Source organism: Drosophila subpulchrella, chromosome X (genome assembly GCF_014743375.2).
Source record: "Drosophila subpulchrella strain 33 F10 #4 breed RU33 chromosome X, RU_Dsub_v1.1 Primary Assembly, whole genome shotgun sequence".
Taxonomy (NCBI): domain Eukaryota; kingdom Metazoa; phylum Arthropoda; class Insecta; order Diptera; family Drosophilidae; genus Drosophila; species Drosophila subpulchrella.
In genome coordinates, this window is record NC_050613.1 from 25,465,636 (window position 1) to 25,481,078 (window position 15,443).

The 15,443-nt window shown below is 39.7% G+C and overlaps 1 protein-coding gene across 3 annotated transcripts in view; it reads right to left on the reverse strand.

Annotated features, from left to right (window-relative positions):
• Window positions 1-15,443, reverse strand: part of LOC119555987 (low-density lipoprotein receptor-related protein 2) — a 164,323-nt gene that overhangs the window by 12,672 nt on the left and 136,208 nt on the right. For all 3 annotated transcript variants that reach the window (XM_037867718.1, XM_037867714.1, XM_037867717.1), the window contains exons 5-7: window positions 3,891-4,166; window positions 2,614-2,868; window positions 62-2,386 (exon numbers count right to left, since the gene is read on the reverse strand). In XM_037867718.1, coding sequence (XP_037723646.1) covers window positions 62-2,386; window positions 2,614-2,868; window positions 3,891-4,166 — 2,856 coding nt within the window. The remainder of the gene's footprint in view (window positions 1-61; window positions 2,387-2,613; window positions 2,869-3,890; window positions 4,167-15,443) is intronic.

Below are 15,443 nucleotides of genomic sequence, written 5' to 3' on the forward strand. Positions count from 1 at the left end.
ATATACATTTTTAAGGAAATTCTAGGATACCTTATGCTCCCACGCTAGTCCCAATACTTACTCGTGCAGTTCTGCTCCTCATCGCTGTTGTCCAGACAGTCATCGTCGCCATCGCAGACCCACGACTTGGGAATGCATCTCTGGTTGTTGCAGGTGAAGTCCCAGGAGTTCGGGCACGGTTGCACCGGTGGCTCGGCACTGGGATCGGGGATGCAGCTCATCTGATCCTCGGCCAGGCGTTCGCCGTAGGGACACGAGCAGCGGGACTGCAGGCGACCGAAGGAGGGCGGCGATGTGGTGGTGACCTCGCCGGTCGTACCATTTGCTCCTCCAATCGGAACCGCGAAACAGATCTTTTGGCAGCCGCCGTTGTTCCGGTGACAAGGTTGCGTATCCGCGATCCTCTGCACCTCATGACTGTACACCTTGACCCCATAGAGCCTATTCGTTTGCGGCTCCCTGACCATCATCTCCTCCTGCTCGCCGGTTAGCTTATGCAGCCGGATGATGGCGTCCAGGCGCCAGTCCGTGATGTACATCCAGTCGTTGTGAATGACAATGGAGAAGGGATGTCGCACCAGGCGGGAGTTGACCGTCTTGATGTCCGTGCCATCCAAGTTGGCGTGCTGGACATGATCCAATAGAGCGTCGCACCAGTAGACCCGATCCTCCTTGAAGTCAATGGACAGACCATTTGGCCAGCCCAGGGTCACGTTCTTGAAGACCAACAGACCACTGCCATCGGTATTGGCTCTGGTGATATTCGCAGGACGATCCCATTCGGAGAAGAAGATGAATCCTCGATTGGGGTGGACCACAATGGCCCGCGGACGTTTAAGGTTCTTCAACAGTGTTCTCCTGTGAGTGACATTCCGGGTGGAGAGGACGTTCAAAGTACCCTTGCGGGAATCGATATAGTACAGATTCTTGGAGGCCCAATCGACGGCCAGTCCCTCGACACCTTCGTTCTGGGAGGCCAAGACGATCTCCCTGCCGGTTCCATTGCGATGCACCCTGTAAATCACATCCTGCAGAACATCGGAGTAGTAGATGAACTCATCGCGGGCATCAAAGTCCAGGCCAACGAAACGGGCCCGCCGTGAGACGACCGGCATGATGGCATCACTGAATCCCTCGATGACAGGCTCCAGGACCTTTCCCTTGATGAATCTCTGCTGCGAGTACATGAGGAACTCGCTGACCGGTTTGCACAGCTTGAGATCCGTCTCCAGTTGGTAGCCCGTGGAGCAGGCACACCGGAATCCCAGACCCGTGGGTGCTCCCTTGACCGCTGTCACGATGCACATGTGGTTGCAGCCACCGTTGTTGTTCCCGCAGGGATTCGATACCCTCGGCTGGCTGAGAGCGTGCACGGCAATGATGCCCTTCGGCTCCCTGATGTCCTTGGCCTTGTGCGTTACCTGGATGGAGGTGGGTCCCTCGAACTTGTCCACCGACATGATGCCCTGCTTGGTGGCATCCGTCCAGTAGATTCGGTTCTCGAACAGGGCCAATCGCGAGGGACTCGGCACCTGCTGGCCCCGGAGCACCATCACCCGATGGGCACCCTCGTAGTCCACCGACTCGATGTAGTCCAGCAGGGAGTCACACCAGAAGACCCGCTTCCCGATAATGTCCACCGTCACGCCGCTGGCCTTGTAGGCCGCCTCCGAGACAATGGATCGGGCATGGGTCCCATCCATGTGGGCACGCAGCACCTGACCACCATCGGCCACGAACATCAGACCAGCCGTGGGATCCAGAGCCAGGTCGGCGGGTGAGGTCAAATTGGAGCCAAGGACAACCGCATGCCATTGGCCACTCAGCTCGAAGACATCGATCTTCTGACCCACCAGATCAGCCACATATATCTTATCGCCCACCCAATCGACGGCCAGGGCGACCGGAGCCCAGGTGCCCGGAAGGGTCTGATCGAAGGGCGAGACGGCCTTGTTCTGGTCATCCAGGGGCAGGGATTGCACCTTCCGCGTCTTGATGTCCGACCAATAGAGCGTGTTCCGCGCATAGTGGAAGGTCACACCAGCCGCCGCGGTAGCATTGGCCAGTACCTTCAGCTCACTACCATGGGGCTGCATTCGCATGATGGCTCGATCGTGGGCAAAGATCAGTTGCAGGTTATTCGCATCCGGGGCAATGCATTTGGAGTCGTTGATCAGCGTATAGCCCTGGGCACACTGACAGGTGTACGAGCCGAGGGTGTTCGTGCACAGCTGGTCGCAGTGACCCCACTCGGCGCACTCGTCAAGGTCCACGCAGGTGCGGTTGTCCGGGGCCAGGGATTGACCCGGCTTGCAGTAGCACACACCACCCGTCAGCGAGGGTCCGCACTTGAACTCGCAGCTTAGGGCGGGACAGGAGGCAATCGCTGGAATGGGAAGGGAAAAATATAATAGTATAGGGTTATAATGGTTAATTTTATCACATTTTTTAGAGACATAAGAGGACCTCATCCCCATTCTAAATATCAAATTTACACGATTTTCAACCGATCTCCCTTTCCAGATACAAAGCATTTCAAAATTTCCCGATAGTATTCGGTTTGTATTGAATTTAGGTTGCATGTTGGGAAGGAATCCCCTGGGGGATACTCACAGCAGTTGGTCTCTTCGTCGCTCCCATCCTCGCAGTCCCGCTTGCCATCGCACAGCTGCGACTTCAGGATGCACTTGGGAGTGCCGCTGGCGCCACCTCGCGGGCACAGGTGCTTGTTATCCGGACATGCGATGGCCGTGCAGTTGGCCTCGTCGCTCTTGTCGGCGCAGTCGTGGTATCCGTCGCAGTGGAAGTTGTACGGGATGCACCGGGCGTTCGAGCACCGGAACTGGGCGTGGTGGCAGGGCGGGAAATCTAAAGAGGACATGGTGAAATGTATCAGTAAGGTGTACGTTTCATTAGAGAACAAAAAGAGATAGCTAGCTGACCTAGCATAACTAGTACAGTTATATTTTTATCGGTAATATATATTTTTTCTGCGCGAATTCTTCAGTCAATTAAATTATTCGCTTTTAAAATAGATTATCCATCTTTATAGCTTAGTTTAAATTTATATTATTTTTAGCGGACTCTGCGCGAATTCTTCAGTCAATCAAATTATTTGCTTTTAAAGTAGATTATCAATCTTTATAGCTTTGATTTAATTGATATTCTTTTTAGCGAATTCTGCGCGAATTCTTCAGTCAATCAAATTATTTGCTTTTAAAATAGATTATCAATCTTTATAGCTTTGATTTAATTTATATTATTTTTAGCGGATTCAGCGCGAATTCTTCAGTCAATAAAATTATTCGCTTTTAAAACAGATTATCTATCTTTATAGCTTAGTTTAAATTTATATTATTTTTAGCGGATTCTGCGCGAATTCTTCAGTCAATCAAATTATTCGCTTTTAAAATAGATTATCTATCTTTATAGCTTATTTTTAATTTATATTACTTTTGGCGCATTCAGCGCGAATTCTTCAGTGAATCAAATTATTCGCTTTTAAAATAGATTATCTATCTTAATTGCTTAGTTTTAATTTATATTATTTTTGGCGGATTCAGCGCGAATTAATCAGTAAATCAAATTATTCGCTTTTAAAATATATTGTCTATCTTTATAGCTTAGATTTAATTTATATTATTCTTCAGTCAATCAAAATATTCGCTTTTTAAATAGATTTTAAATTTGTATAGCTTAGTTTTAACTTGTATTATTTTTAGCGGATTCTTCAGTCAATGAAATTTTTTTGCTTCTGTATAACCAAGAATGTTTAAAGTCTTTCTGATAACTGCTTAACTGTATGCAATTGTAAAAACCATCCTTAAGCTTCATCAGATTTCATTTTCCTAATTTTAATGGGAGAGTCATGTCCCCTTGGGTGTACTTACTGCATCCCTGTTCGTCGGAGTTGTCGCCACAGTCGTCGCGATGGTTGCACTTCAGAGCGGCGTCGATGCACTTGTGTCCGTTGGCGCAGCGGAACTGGTCCAGGCGACAGGACACGCCGCTGCAGCCGTCCTCGTCCCGCCCGGTGCGGCAGTCCAAGTAGCCGTCGCAGCGCTTCTCCTTCGGCACACAGGGACCGGCGAGGCGGGCGCCCTCCGCGGGGGCGGCTCCGGTGGGGGCGTTGCAGAACACGTCCGTGTGCTGGCACTTGCGGTAAGCTGGAAAGTCCAAGGAAGTTCCATGGTCGTTAGTAGAGGTCCCTTAATTTGAATTTAGTTTTTGTTTTTAGGGTTATCTTTAAGGGGTATCTTTAAGGGTTATTTTTTTATTTAAAAGTTATTCCAAATCTATTAAATAAATATATATTTTTATATATATATAAATATATCTATCCATCAATTCCAATCAAATATCTTCAAAAACATTAAAGTTTCCTTTGAAATATAAACAACGGCATAATTAATTTTAGGTGTCTAAAAGTATGCAACCAACATATATTTATAACTCTAAAGAATTCATAGCATACTTTAGGTCACTTAAAAATGATTTCCGTAGTTCCGTAGTGATTTCTGATAACACATCAACTGCATTTAACTCAGCTAATTTAAGATTTAATAATAAGACTACACCAATATTCTGCCAGGTCAACAATAATAGTTAGTTGCCTAATCGAAATACCTCTATTACATACTTAATTGATATATTTTTAAGGGTTCCGCCACCCTATTGCTAGGATATTTCGCACAGCACGCCCTGGGATAATAATCTTTACATGACTGCACTCAATTAGACCTCATTTCGGGACCCTCCATTGTGATTAATTGCATTCGCATTGAGAGTTTAGCTCTTGACCCATCCATAGAAGATTTAGGGGCGGGCGTCAATGGCTCAATGGGGTTTCCCTGGATAGCGGATACCGGAACCAATTGTCCAAGACAGAGGTCGTTTCTCGGCTCATCAGATATATATGTATAGTCAACCAGTATTTTAATGGGAGGGCCTTAAAAATGGCAGGCCAAAACTATTTGTGCTGCCAGAGACATTAAATTTTGATGCCAGCCCCCGGGTTTTGGGGTGGCTCCTGACTGGACACGCATGGCGTATACATAATGCATGGCCGCTGTACCAATGTCGGGCGTGATTGTCTGTCCGCTCGACTCGTCCGTTTGTCCGTTCGTCTGTCCGTTCGTCTGTCCGTCCGTCCGACCGTTCATCTCCCCCGAATTGTGCACTTGAGTTGTGTGTGTCGGCAGGCAAAAGTGCTATAAATTATCGAGTAGTTGGTTGCAGGACCCTCCCCCCGAAAGCCACACAAAAAAGGGATGTGGCCAGGGAAACTGTTGGGGCTAAGAATACCCCTTAAAATTATAGAAAATACACAATTTGAACGAATTGGAAGTTCCTAAAATTGATGGATAGATCTTGTAAAAATACCTATGAGAACTAGTTTTCTCAAAACATTTATTCTGAACATTTTTTCACTCCAATACTTAAGGACTAATCCACCCTGGCTAAACAAATGTACAGGGTATAGGGCGAAAGAAGAGGGTGTGGACCTGTCAAGGGTTCGGTTAACAAGAAAGAGGTAGCAGGGAAAGTCGTGCATTTGAATGACTAAATTAGAACAACTGCAGGCGAATCGGGCTTTAAGAAGATGATATATGTGTGGCTTTGATGGGGACATATGTTTGTCTTCATCAGGGTGGACCTTTTATTCGGCAAGCAAAATAAATATTTGATCTTGGGGTGACCCAATAAAATTCTTTAATATAATCAGTGTTAAATAGAAGAGAGTATGATACGATAAATGATATATTTCTAAAATATTTATTTTATGAAAAAAGTATTAAATTAAGGTGGAATCATTTTCTCAGGTATATTAAATTTACACTGATAAAAAAATGGAATAGTACATTTAAATATCCGCATATTGAATCCAAAATTTCATATTTCGTATTTAAATTTAATACAAAAAACATTGTATTAAATACGAAACATATTAAATTGCATAGTTTAATACTAAAATATTTAAATCAAAGAAGAGCATATTTAATTTAAATATGTTTATATTTATTTTAAAAAATATTATATTTATCGTTAATATTTTCAGAATTAAAAAAATCCGTATTTAAATTAAAAATGTTTCATATTAATTTTGAGTATTCAAATTATTTTATTTTAAAGTTTTTAATATTTAAAATAAAAATGTTTGTAATAATAATATTGAAAGTGACAATTTGAAAGGGTTTTTCAATGTTTATATCAAATAAAAACACCTAAAGAAGATATCTTTTATATTTACGTACAAATTAATTAATTAAAATGTATTTTATTTGTATTATCACATTTAAATATGTTTCATATTTAAATATTAGTTTCTGCCATGTCCGTTTTTAAGTACTATAATATTTAAAATAAATATTTTAATTTTATGCTGAATCTTTTACAAAAAGATTTATTTCATAAACTGTATACTCATGTATGTATATACATCTGTTCAGACCGAACATTATACATTTTTAAAAACAAATTGATATACATCAAAGTAAATTGACATACATACATATGTATGTAAATGGGCAGAAAACAAACGAAGGCGCTAAGATCATTTTTGGCGGTTTTTTTTGTTCTATTTTACACACATTCTTTCGCGCTTGCTTTGATCAATGACTCTTCTTCTTGATAACTAAACGACGCGTGTCATTGAAAAGTTGCAGCCGAAGAAGTTGGACGTGTCGGGCCTTTACATAAGTGAAGTTGGCATACAAATATAAAATTCAAATTGATCGCGCTATCAAAAAATCATGTGAAGTTTCTTTAAATAAATAAGTGTGTATGTGGGCAGCAACATGCAAAGCCAAAAAGGATATTTCTCGCGGCTTGTCTTTTTCTTTTAACTGTATTCGGCCATACATATGTATGTACATATGTACAATTGATTCCGTTCTTCAACACAGCACGGCGCTTGCCATTTCATAATTGCACCCAAAGAAGTAGGACGTGTCGGAGCTTTGTTAAAGTGAAAATAGCCTAAAATTAAATATGTGCATATGTGTAAAAGTTAAATTAAAATTATCAAAAATATTTTACCCGTACTGCGTTTTCGTAGAATATAACAAATAGGCGCTCGCCGTTACACGCATACATATACATACATATGCACATAGTGGATAAACAGAAATCGAACTTAAGTGAAGTTTGTATTAATTATTAAGTGGATTAAAATTTTCGCTTCTCAGAAACGTATGTACATATGTACATTCAAGTTCAGCTACACACACATACATATACCACAGCGTGCGTTTACCGTTGCTTGGTCGCCAACAAAGTTGAGCGTGCCCTAGCGAACACACACATGTACATTTGCTGCAACACATCTACCCACACACAGCGTGCGTTTACAGTTCCTGGCAAAGTCATGGGTAAGTAAAACGTAGAAATAAATACATTTTTAAAAGTAAGAATACAGCAAAGTAGGTTTTATAATAATTAATAACTTCTTTCTATTTCATTCCTCGCAAATATACAAATTCCAGAACGAAGCGTATAAAACTGTACAAAATCTTAGAGATTCCTTCTGCTAGATTTCGACGAAATTTGTACATACATGGCTGACAAAACGGAATTAATGAGGGAGATCTCAGACTGGAATCTCGTCATCAAAATATGAAATAAAACCTATGAAGCTGAGTTTTTGAAAGCATGGCCAAAATATGGTGATTCGCGGGCGCCGGAATTGGTAATTTATAATTTTAGTCAGACTACATTCAGATTTTGTCTTTTTATTTATTTTTTTGTGCTCTTTTGTTGATTTTTTTCAGGTCCAAATCTTTAGCCAAAGCAGAGACTATTGGTAATTCATATTTTGATTGATCTTTTTAAAATGATATCTACAATTTTCTTTTTTATCTTTCTATTTATTTCACAGATAACTTACAAAACTAATTAATGTTTAGCTTTTAAGATTGGTAAAACTCTAAGACTGTTTTAAGTACTGAATTTCGTTTATGAATTGACAACTGTGTATGTAGTCTGTAATGATAAATGTGTTGTATACAGATCTCTGAAAAATAAATATAAGTGTAACTGTATTATATGTACCTTCCAGCAAGCCGTTATGAAAAAGAAATGTTTAAATAAAATCGAAAAATAAAAAATTAAAATTGTGTACAAATTTTTTTAAGTGTACCAAAAATATTTTAATTCCTATCATATTTAATATTACAATTGGCATATTTTGAATAAATATGTCTAGTATTGAATCTTAATACGACTTATATTGAATTTTAATATGTCGGTTATTCATTTAACTATTAAAATTTTAGAATTTAATATGGTTTCTGTTTATATTAAACACGTGTACTATTTAATTCAAATTTTAAATCAAATAGTCATTGTATTAAATATAAATATGCATTGTATTTAATTTAAATATGGCTTATATTTAACTTAAATATTTAAAATATTAAAATCTATTCCGAAAATATTTAAATTTAATATGGAAAAAAAGGTTAATATGCGCATATTTAAATTTAATAAAAACCGCAATGGATGAAAATCAAAGCGAAAAATATTTGGGTTGAATATGAAATATTTGGATTTACTACGTTTTTTTTGTCAGTGTAGTAATATTTCTTTAGAATATCCATAAATGTTGTAGAAATTGGATAAAAATTAAAGATCGTCTGAAATATATTCCCCAAGTTATTGAAAAGAATAGATTAACCAAAACAAGGAGGTGCTGGCTTTAATTAAAAGTTTTAGGTTTATGGTTTGTCTTGGGGAGTTTCCACTGTAGGTCTATGTGGGTTCCAGCTTAGTCGGACGCCCCGTTGATCTATGCCAGTTCCCAGTGTCTCTGGACATCATAAACTTGGCAACGAGTATTTTATGGCTGTCTCCCTGTCTCCCTGGCCAGGATTCATCCCCCCCCCCTCCACAACGCACTCCCAATACCCCCGATTAACTCCCGGAACATTAGCGTGGAAACGGGGGCCACGGGGGCCCCGGGTCCCCAACGGGAGCATCCGAGTGTGGCAGGGCAAACTTAATTAGTGCAAGTTAAACAAGCCAAGTTGTATAAATATTCCCCGACAGCGCAAAACTTTCTCCAAGCAAAACAATGGAATGCGTATCCTGCGCTGCGTCTGTGTAAGTGTCCCTGTCTGTGTGCGAGTGTGCAAGTGTGAGTGCAGGTAAAAGCAGTGCAGAAAAAAATAAATATATATACACTACAGGTGTGTAAGGGGAAATACATTGGCTATACATATTTTAAACTCAACAATAAATAAAATTCTTGTCTATAACTAATACCAGAAATAAGACTTTTCAAAAATAGGATGTTCAAACGGAGGAAATGTGGTTGTAAAATATTATTTTTAAATCTTCTTTTTGCCTACTTCTATTGTTTAATATTGTAACTAAATTTTTGTTGTGTAACTATCTGCTTTGTTGGCTCCCTACTGCTTTTCCTATTGACAAAGTGGAGCAGCGGAAGCGAAACTTTGTGAACCTACGACTCCGGTGATCATAAAAATGTGTCACGCACTCGGGGCAGCCCAGCGCATTTCCACCCGTTTTCCTCGCTTTTCCACGATTTTTCCTTTGGAAATAACTCCACCCCGCCGACTGTCTGGCATTAAAATGTCCCGCTGCTAATCCTTCGACCCCTTGCAATTTGTGGGCGTGGCCTGGCCAAAAGATTTACGCCAAACAATTTGTTACAAATTCGTTGGCTGTCTCGCTTTCTCCCTCTTTCCCTTCGCATTTCACTCCGCACTTTTGCATTGCATTTTAAAGACAAATTGTAATGACAAACGGGGGGCGTGGCCCAATGCAATTTTGTCAAAATTATAGCTAAGAAAACCATTTAAAAAAATGTTTTAGCGATGATTGAATTGAAGAAAAAAATCGAGTGTGTATTATAAATTTAAAATTAGTTTTTCACACTTTTCTCTAAACTCATTTTTCACCGGCTTCCGCTTGGCTGCAAAACTTTTGGCCCTAAACTTTAACCAAAAAGCAAGGGGGTTCCTGCATTGTTGCTGGCACTTTATAAACAACACCCACCGCCTTTCTCTTACTTTTCTCTTTTCTGTTTTATGTTTTTTTTTTTGTATTTTAACCAAACACTTTCTAATTGGGTTCTCTGGTTCTTTCGCTCGCTGTTTTCTCAGCATTAACTTTTATTGCAAGCCAAGACTTTTATGCGTGTAGCAAGGCCAAGAAGAGGGGGTTTGGGGGGAGACTGAAGGGGTGTGTAATTACGCGCGACAAGTGCCACGCCCCCTCCCAAAACCCAACCCACCGCCCACCGCCCGTCACGTTTAGCTGCAGTCAAATAAACGTCAGCTGCAATCGTCGCCACTCAGAGAAACTTGTAGAAAGGGAGGAAAAGCTGAAGAGAAAGGGGAGGAAAAAAGGCGGAGAAAGGGCGGAGAAAGGGGGGCTGTAGAAAGGGCAGGGGCGGGGGGTGATGACAGTTTATGAGACAGTTAACAGAGCTGAAAAGTTGGCTTTTCCGCTGCCAAAAATGGTTAGCTACAGAGGTCAGCTTGAGGACATATGTTTCATATCTTACAAAACCGATACCTGATTTACTTTAAAAATATATAAAACACGAGTAAAAACATCTAAATTGTATTTAAACTCAAAAAGCACATATAAGACTTAATTTGAATGCATTGCTATTTGTATTATGGACTAATGTATTAATAGAATTCAAAATGAAATAATCTGGGCCCATGAATATTATATTTTATGAGGCATAAAAAAAGGTACTCTTTAAAAACTAGTTGCAATCCCAAATGGTTCAATCAAATTTTAAAAAGAATATAAATTTGTATTATTTAATAAGTCATTTTTATCGGTAAAGAAAAATTATATTCTTTTAAAATAAATCAATTCCAACTGAGAAAGATATAGTAAAATTAATAAAACTTGCAAAATAACTGAAGGTAATACCAAAAAGTACTAACTTGCGAGTATAATAAATCATTTTACCTATTTGCTATATATAATATATACATTTTTCTTTCGTCATCACTGGATGGACAGTTAAATGAAGTGGAGTTGACTATAACACTTGGGTTCGGCGGACAGGTATTGAGGGGTAGGGTTGTTTTAAGGGCCCTCTGGTAATGACGGCTTAAGCTCTTCGCTCTTTTTGGTTTTACGCACTTTTTACGCAGCTATATCTGCCTCATTAGATGCTGCCTGCAATTAAAAGCGAAAATTTGCAGGTAAACTCCCGGTAAATACCCCAAGCCTCCTCTGTTTTAGCCGTAAACAAGTAAAAGTGCTTTAGCCTCTATTTATGCTTCAGTTTCAGCTTGTTGACTTGCGACCGCAACGCTGGCGAAACGGAAGCGAAAATAATCGGGTGGAAAGTGGGCAAAAGTGTGGAAAAGTGCGGAAAAGTGGGAGAAGGTAACTTCCAAGTCTCTTTCACAGCAGATGTCTGCTGTTTGTTCTCACAGATATTAGTTGCCTTGGAGGTGTTCTAATGCCCACGAGCTCTAAAACATAATTGCACTATAAGAAAACATATAAGCATTGTTCTAAGAACTTGTACATAATGCTAAAAGCTATTAAGATTAAAACATATTAATTAATCAGATCTACTGAAATTGAATTTAAGATCTCATTAATTTTTAAAGTATTTCTTCACAGAGAGAAATATTCAAGTATATTGTTCTTGAATTGAAAACATTCGTTCTTAAAAGCCGTGTATGTAAATTTTGGTATCAATGTTCTCAATACTAGAACGATATGGTGAGAAGAAAAAAGATAAATTGAGTTTATTTATCAACTTTTTGACAATGTAAATACCGCCAATTCAACTTGATTCGAGCAATATAAAAATATTTTCAATTTCAAAAATGTCGTTCCATTTTTAAGAACATTTTCAACTCAAATGAAAACGTACAAATTTTCTCTATGTTGAAGTTTTGTTTATTTTGAAAGTGTTTTTAACATAGTACATGAGAGATAAAACTGTACAACATCTCAGCAACTATCTTTATATGTAAAGCCTATAAATCGAATTTGCAGACAAACAATCTGTTGATTTTAATTGCTCACATCTGGGGAAATCTGTGTAATTTGTATCGCTATGACTACCTGACTACATTGCTATCTTGGATGTGTGTGGACTATCTTGAGATGGCATAGCCCCCATCTTCCCACATCCACATCCACATCCACATTTGCATCCACATTCGCATCCACATCCGCATCCACATCCACATTCGCATCCACATTCGCATCCACATCCTCATCCACATCCACATCCACATCCACATCCGCATCCGCATCCACATCCACATCCATCTCCCTGTTCGCACAACACCTGAAGTAATTAAATAGTTGAAATAAGCCCGCTCTAATATTTATATCCCATAAATTAAGCAAACAAAGGCAAACACACAAACACTCTTGCAAATAAAGGGGGGCGTTAAGGGCGTCGGCCATGGGCGGCGCGAAAAGGGGGTAAGTAAGGGGACTACTGTCACCCTGAAGACTGAAGAAGACGACGCGTTGACACGTACGCAAAATAAATTTGTTAAGAACGCAATAAGAGTGAACATTTTGTCGCCATTTAAGCGCGATAAATTATTGTGCAACAAAGTGTGACAGGGACAGAAACAAGGCGAGGGTGTGCAGAAAGAGACAGCAACAGACGGCGGGAAGGAGAGGACATGCTCTCGTTTTACGCGAACGTCTTATTAAATTAAAACGAAATTTAAACTTGATCTTGTGCCGGCAAAACTTTCTGCACCCAAAAAGGAATGACTATCTACCCAACCCTTCTGCTTTTTGCCATCAGAGCTGCTTATAAAGTAGCTGAAAATAGTTTTAGCCAATATTTATCATCAGAAGAGGAATTACTATACTCTAATTTTAAATGTTCTTTAGATTAAAGCGACTTTTTTTTTAAATACCAATTTCTTTGTGACCCCTTATAAAAATATTTATTTCATCAGACTTATTTGTCTTAAAATATTATTTAATATTATGAAGTAAGAAAAACTTTGATAAGGGATTACTTTAACGAGACCTAGAAACATAATAAAAATATATATGTATATGTGATACAAAAGCAATAAATTTACAAATAATATTAAATATTATATATCTTATATCTTGAGTTATTTTTGAGATTGTTAAGATATCATATAGAAATATCAGATATACGTAATATTTAACTTTCATAAGCTCAATTGAAATCAGTTTGTCAACATTTTTGGTTTGAAAACGAACAAGAACTTATATCTTCAGTTATTACTTTTTAAATATTTATTTAAGATGGCTAAGAAGTCAGATAGCCAACTGATCAGGCCCGTTTTGAGCGGACAAATTGGCCTTCTAGCCGGGCTTAGATGTGCGAGCGGGACGGGCTGCGTTGGTGCGAAAGAGATGGCGAACGCAAGACAAAGTTGTGGGGCGTTTGTCTAGCCGTTTTCCACATTTTCACACCAGCCCCCTCGTTTTTCCACGGAACCAGAGCTGGAGTCGTCAAAGCTGCCAGCCGAACTTGCACAAAAGGATGCCGGAAAAGCGGAAGGCGGGAGGCGGGTAAGTCGGAAAAGCGGAAAAGCGGGACACTTGGAAATTGGTCGCCTCAAAGATATTTAAATATTTGTTTGCCTGTCGGTGGGCTAGTGTGCGAATGTGTGTGTGTGGGTGCATAAATCTTAAATAACAAGCAATAAATGCTCTACAAGTCTTGGGCACTTTTCGGCGATTTGCATGGACTTGCTGCCATTCCGCTCTGGCCACTATCCCCCTCTCTTTCTCATTCCTCATCTGCATCTCTTTCTCTTGGCGGCAGGACTCGACTCCTTTTCTTCAGATTCTCACTCGGCAAACTTTTAATCAAAATGTGCGGCCCACAGTCTGCTGGCTGAATGCACTTGAACTTTATGCCAAAAGGAAAGTCCGTGGGGAAAGTGCCAGGGAAATAGCGGGGAAATCACCGAAAGAGACCGCCCGATAAGTCGCAGAAAGAGAGGGCTATACAAACTCCAACCGAGCGAGAGCTGTTGAAAATGCATTAAATTCTTTGCTCAACGAGCAGACAACAGACTTTCGAGTTGAGGTGCTGGGAAAGTGGGGGCAGGATGTTGGCCAAAAGTACAGTGGATTATTAAAGTCCTCAGCGATAGATATTACCGAAAAAGTCCAGAGGCCAAAATTAATCATTGGCCAGAAAAAGTCAAGGAAGTTAGCAGCCACTTAGAGAGGAAAATGTCTGTCAGACAAAGCAATAAATAAATTGGGTCAGAAAGTTGAGCTCCAACTTCCATCTTACCAAACAAATAAGCCATAGATATAATTAATAATTCCTTCTCTGTAAAAGAATTACTAAAATCTCAAATGTTCGACTTGTCCGTATCTACAGAATGGGAACCCAAAGCCGCTTTTCTAAATTTTATAACTTCAGGTATTCGATCCCGATTTTGAAGTGGAAAGCCTCAATGAGTTTGTACTTGAATTCTCTAATATTCGGCATTAAAATTTACATTTTTAAAGAGGGTCAACATTTTAACCTATTTTCATGTTCGATTTTTCCGCATTTCCAATGGTTTTTGGAACGGGAACCTAAAACTGAACTTCCAAATTCCATAACTTCGGTAATTGGATCCCGATTTTAAAGTGGGATACCTCTATGAGTTTGTGGTTGAATTCTGTAATATTCTGGATTAAAATTTACCTTTTTAGAGAGGGTCAAAATTGAAACCCATTTTCATGTTTGATTTTTCCCTATTTCCAATGGTTTCCGGAATAGGAACCCAAAAATTAACTTCTAAATTCCATAACTTGGGTAATTGGATCCCGATTTTTAAGTGGAATGTGTCTATGAGTTTGTGGCTGAAGTCTCTTATACTTTACGTTTAAACCTTTTCCTTAAACTAGGATCAACTTTTCGTTACAATTTTATTTGAGATACGCATAAGTTCCCAGTGGAGTTTTATTTCAAAGACTGCTTACTTTTCATCGCTTTTGGGCCCTCTACTCGACTCAACAAAACTGAACTTCATTTGCGATTCCATCCATGAAGCCCTCAACGGAAACAACTTTGGCCGGCCATCATCAATTCCACTAGCTAAAGGGTTAACCCTACACCCTTACCCCCTGGTCCACGGAAAGGATTTATGGCCCCACATCAAATTGATCCATTTCTGAGTTCGTCTTGAGTTTTCCTCGCTAATTTGCGGCCTTTACCTTGGGGATTTCACAGATATTTCTTCTCAGATACATATACATCTGCAGGTATGTATTTGTATTTTGTCTGTACATATTTCTGGTATACTTGTGCGCTTGTGTAATTTAGTTGGGAAAACAAGAACTGCGGTCTTCGGTAACATCTCTGTGTTGAAATTTGCATAAATAAAATTGGCATAATAAAATGCAAACATTTTGCTTAGCAAATTGTTACGGCACCACCCTCTTGAAAGGATTTCGATGAGGACGTGGATGAGATAGCCAATATT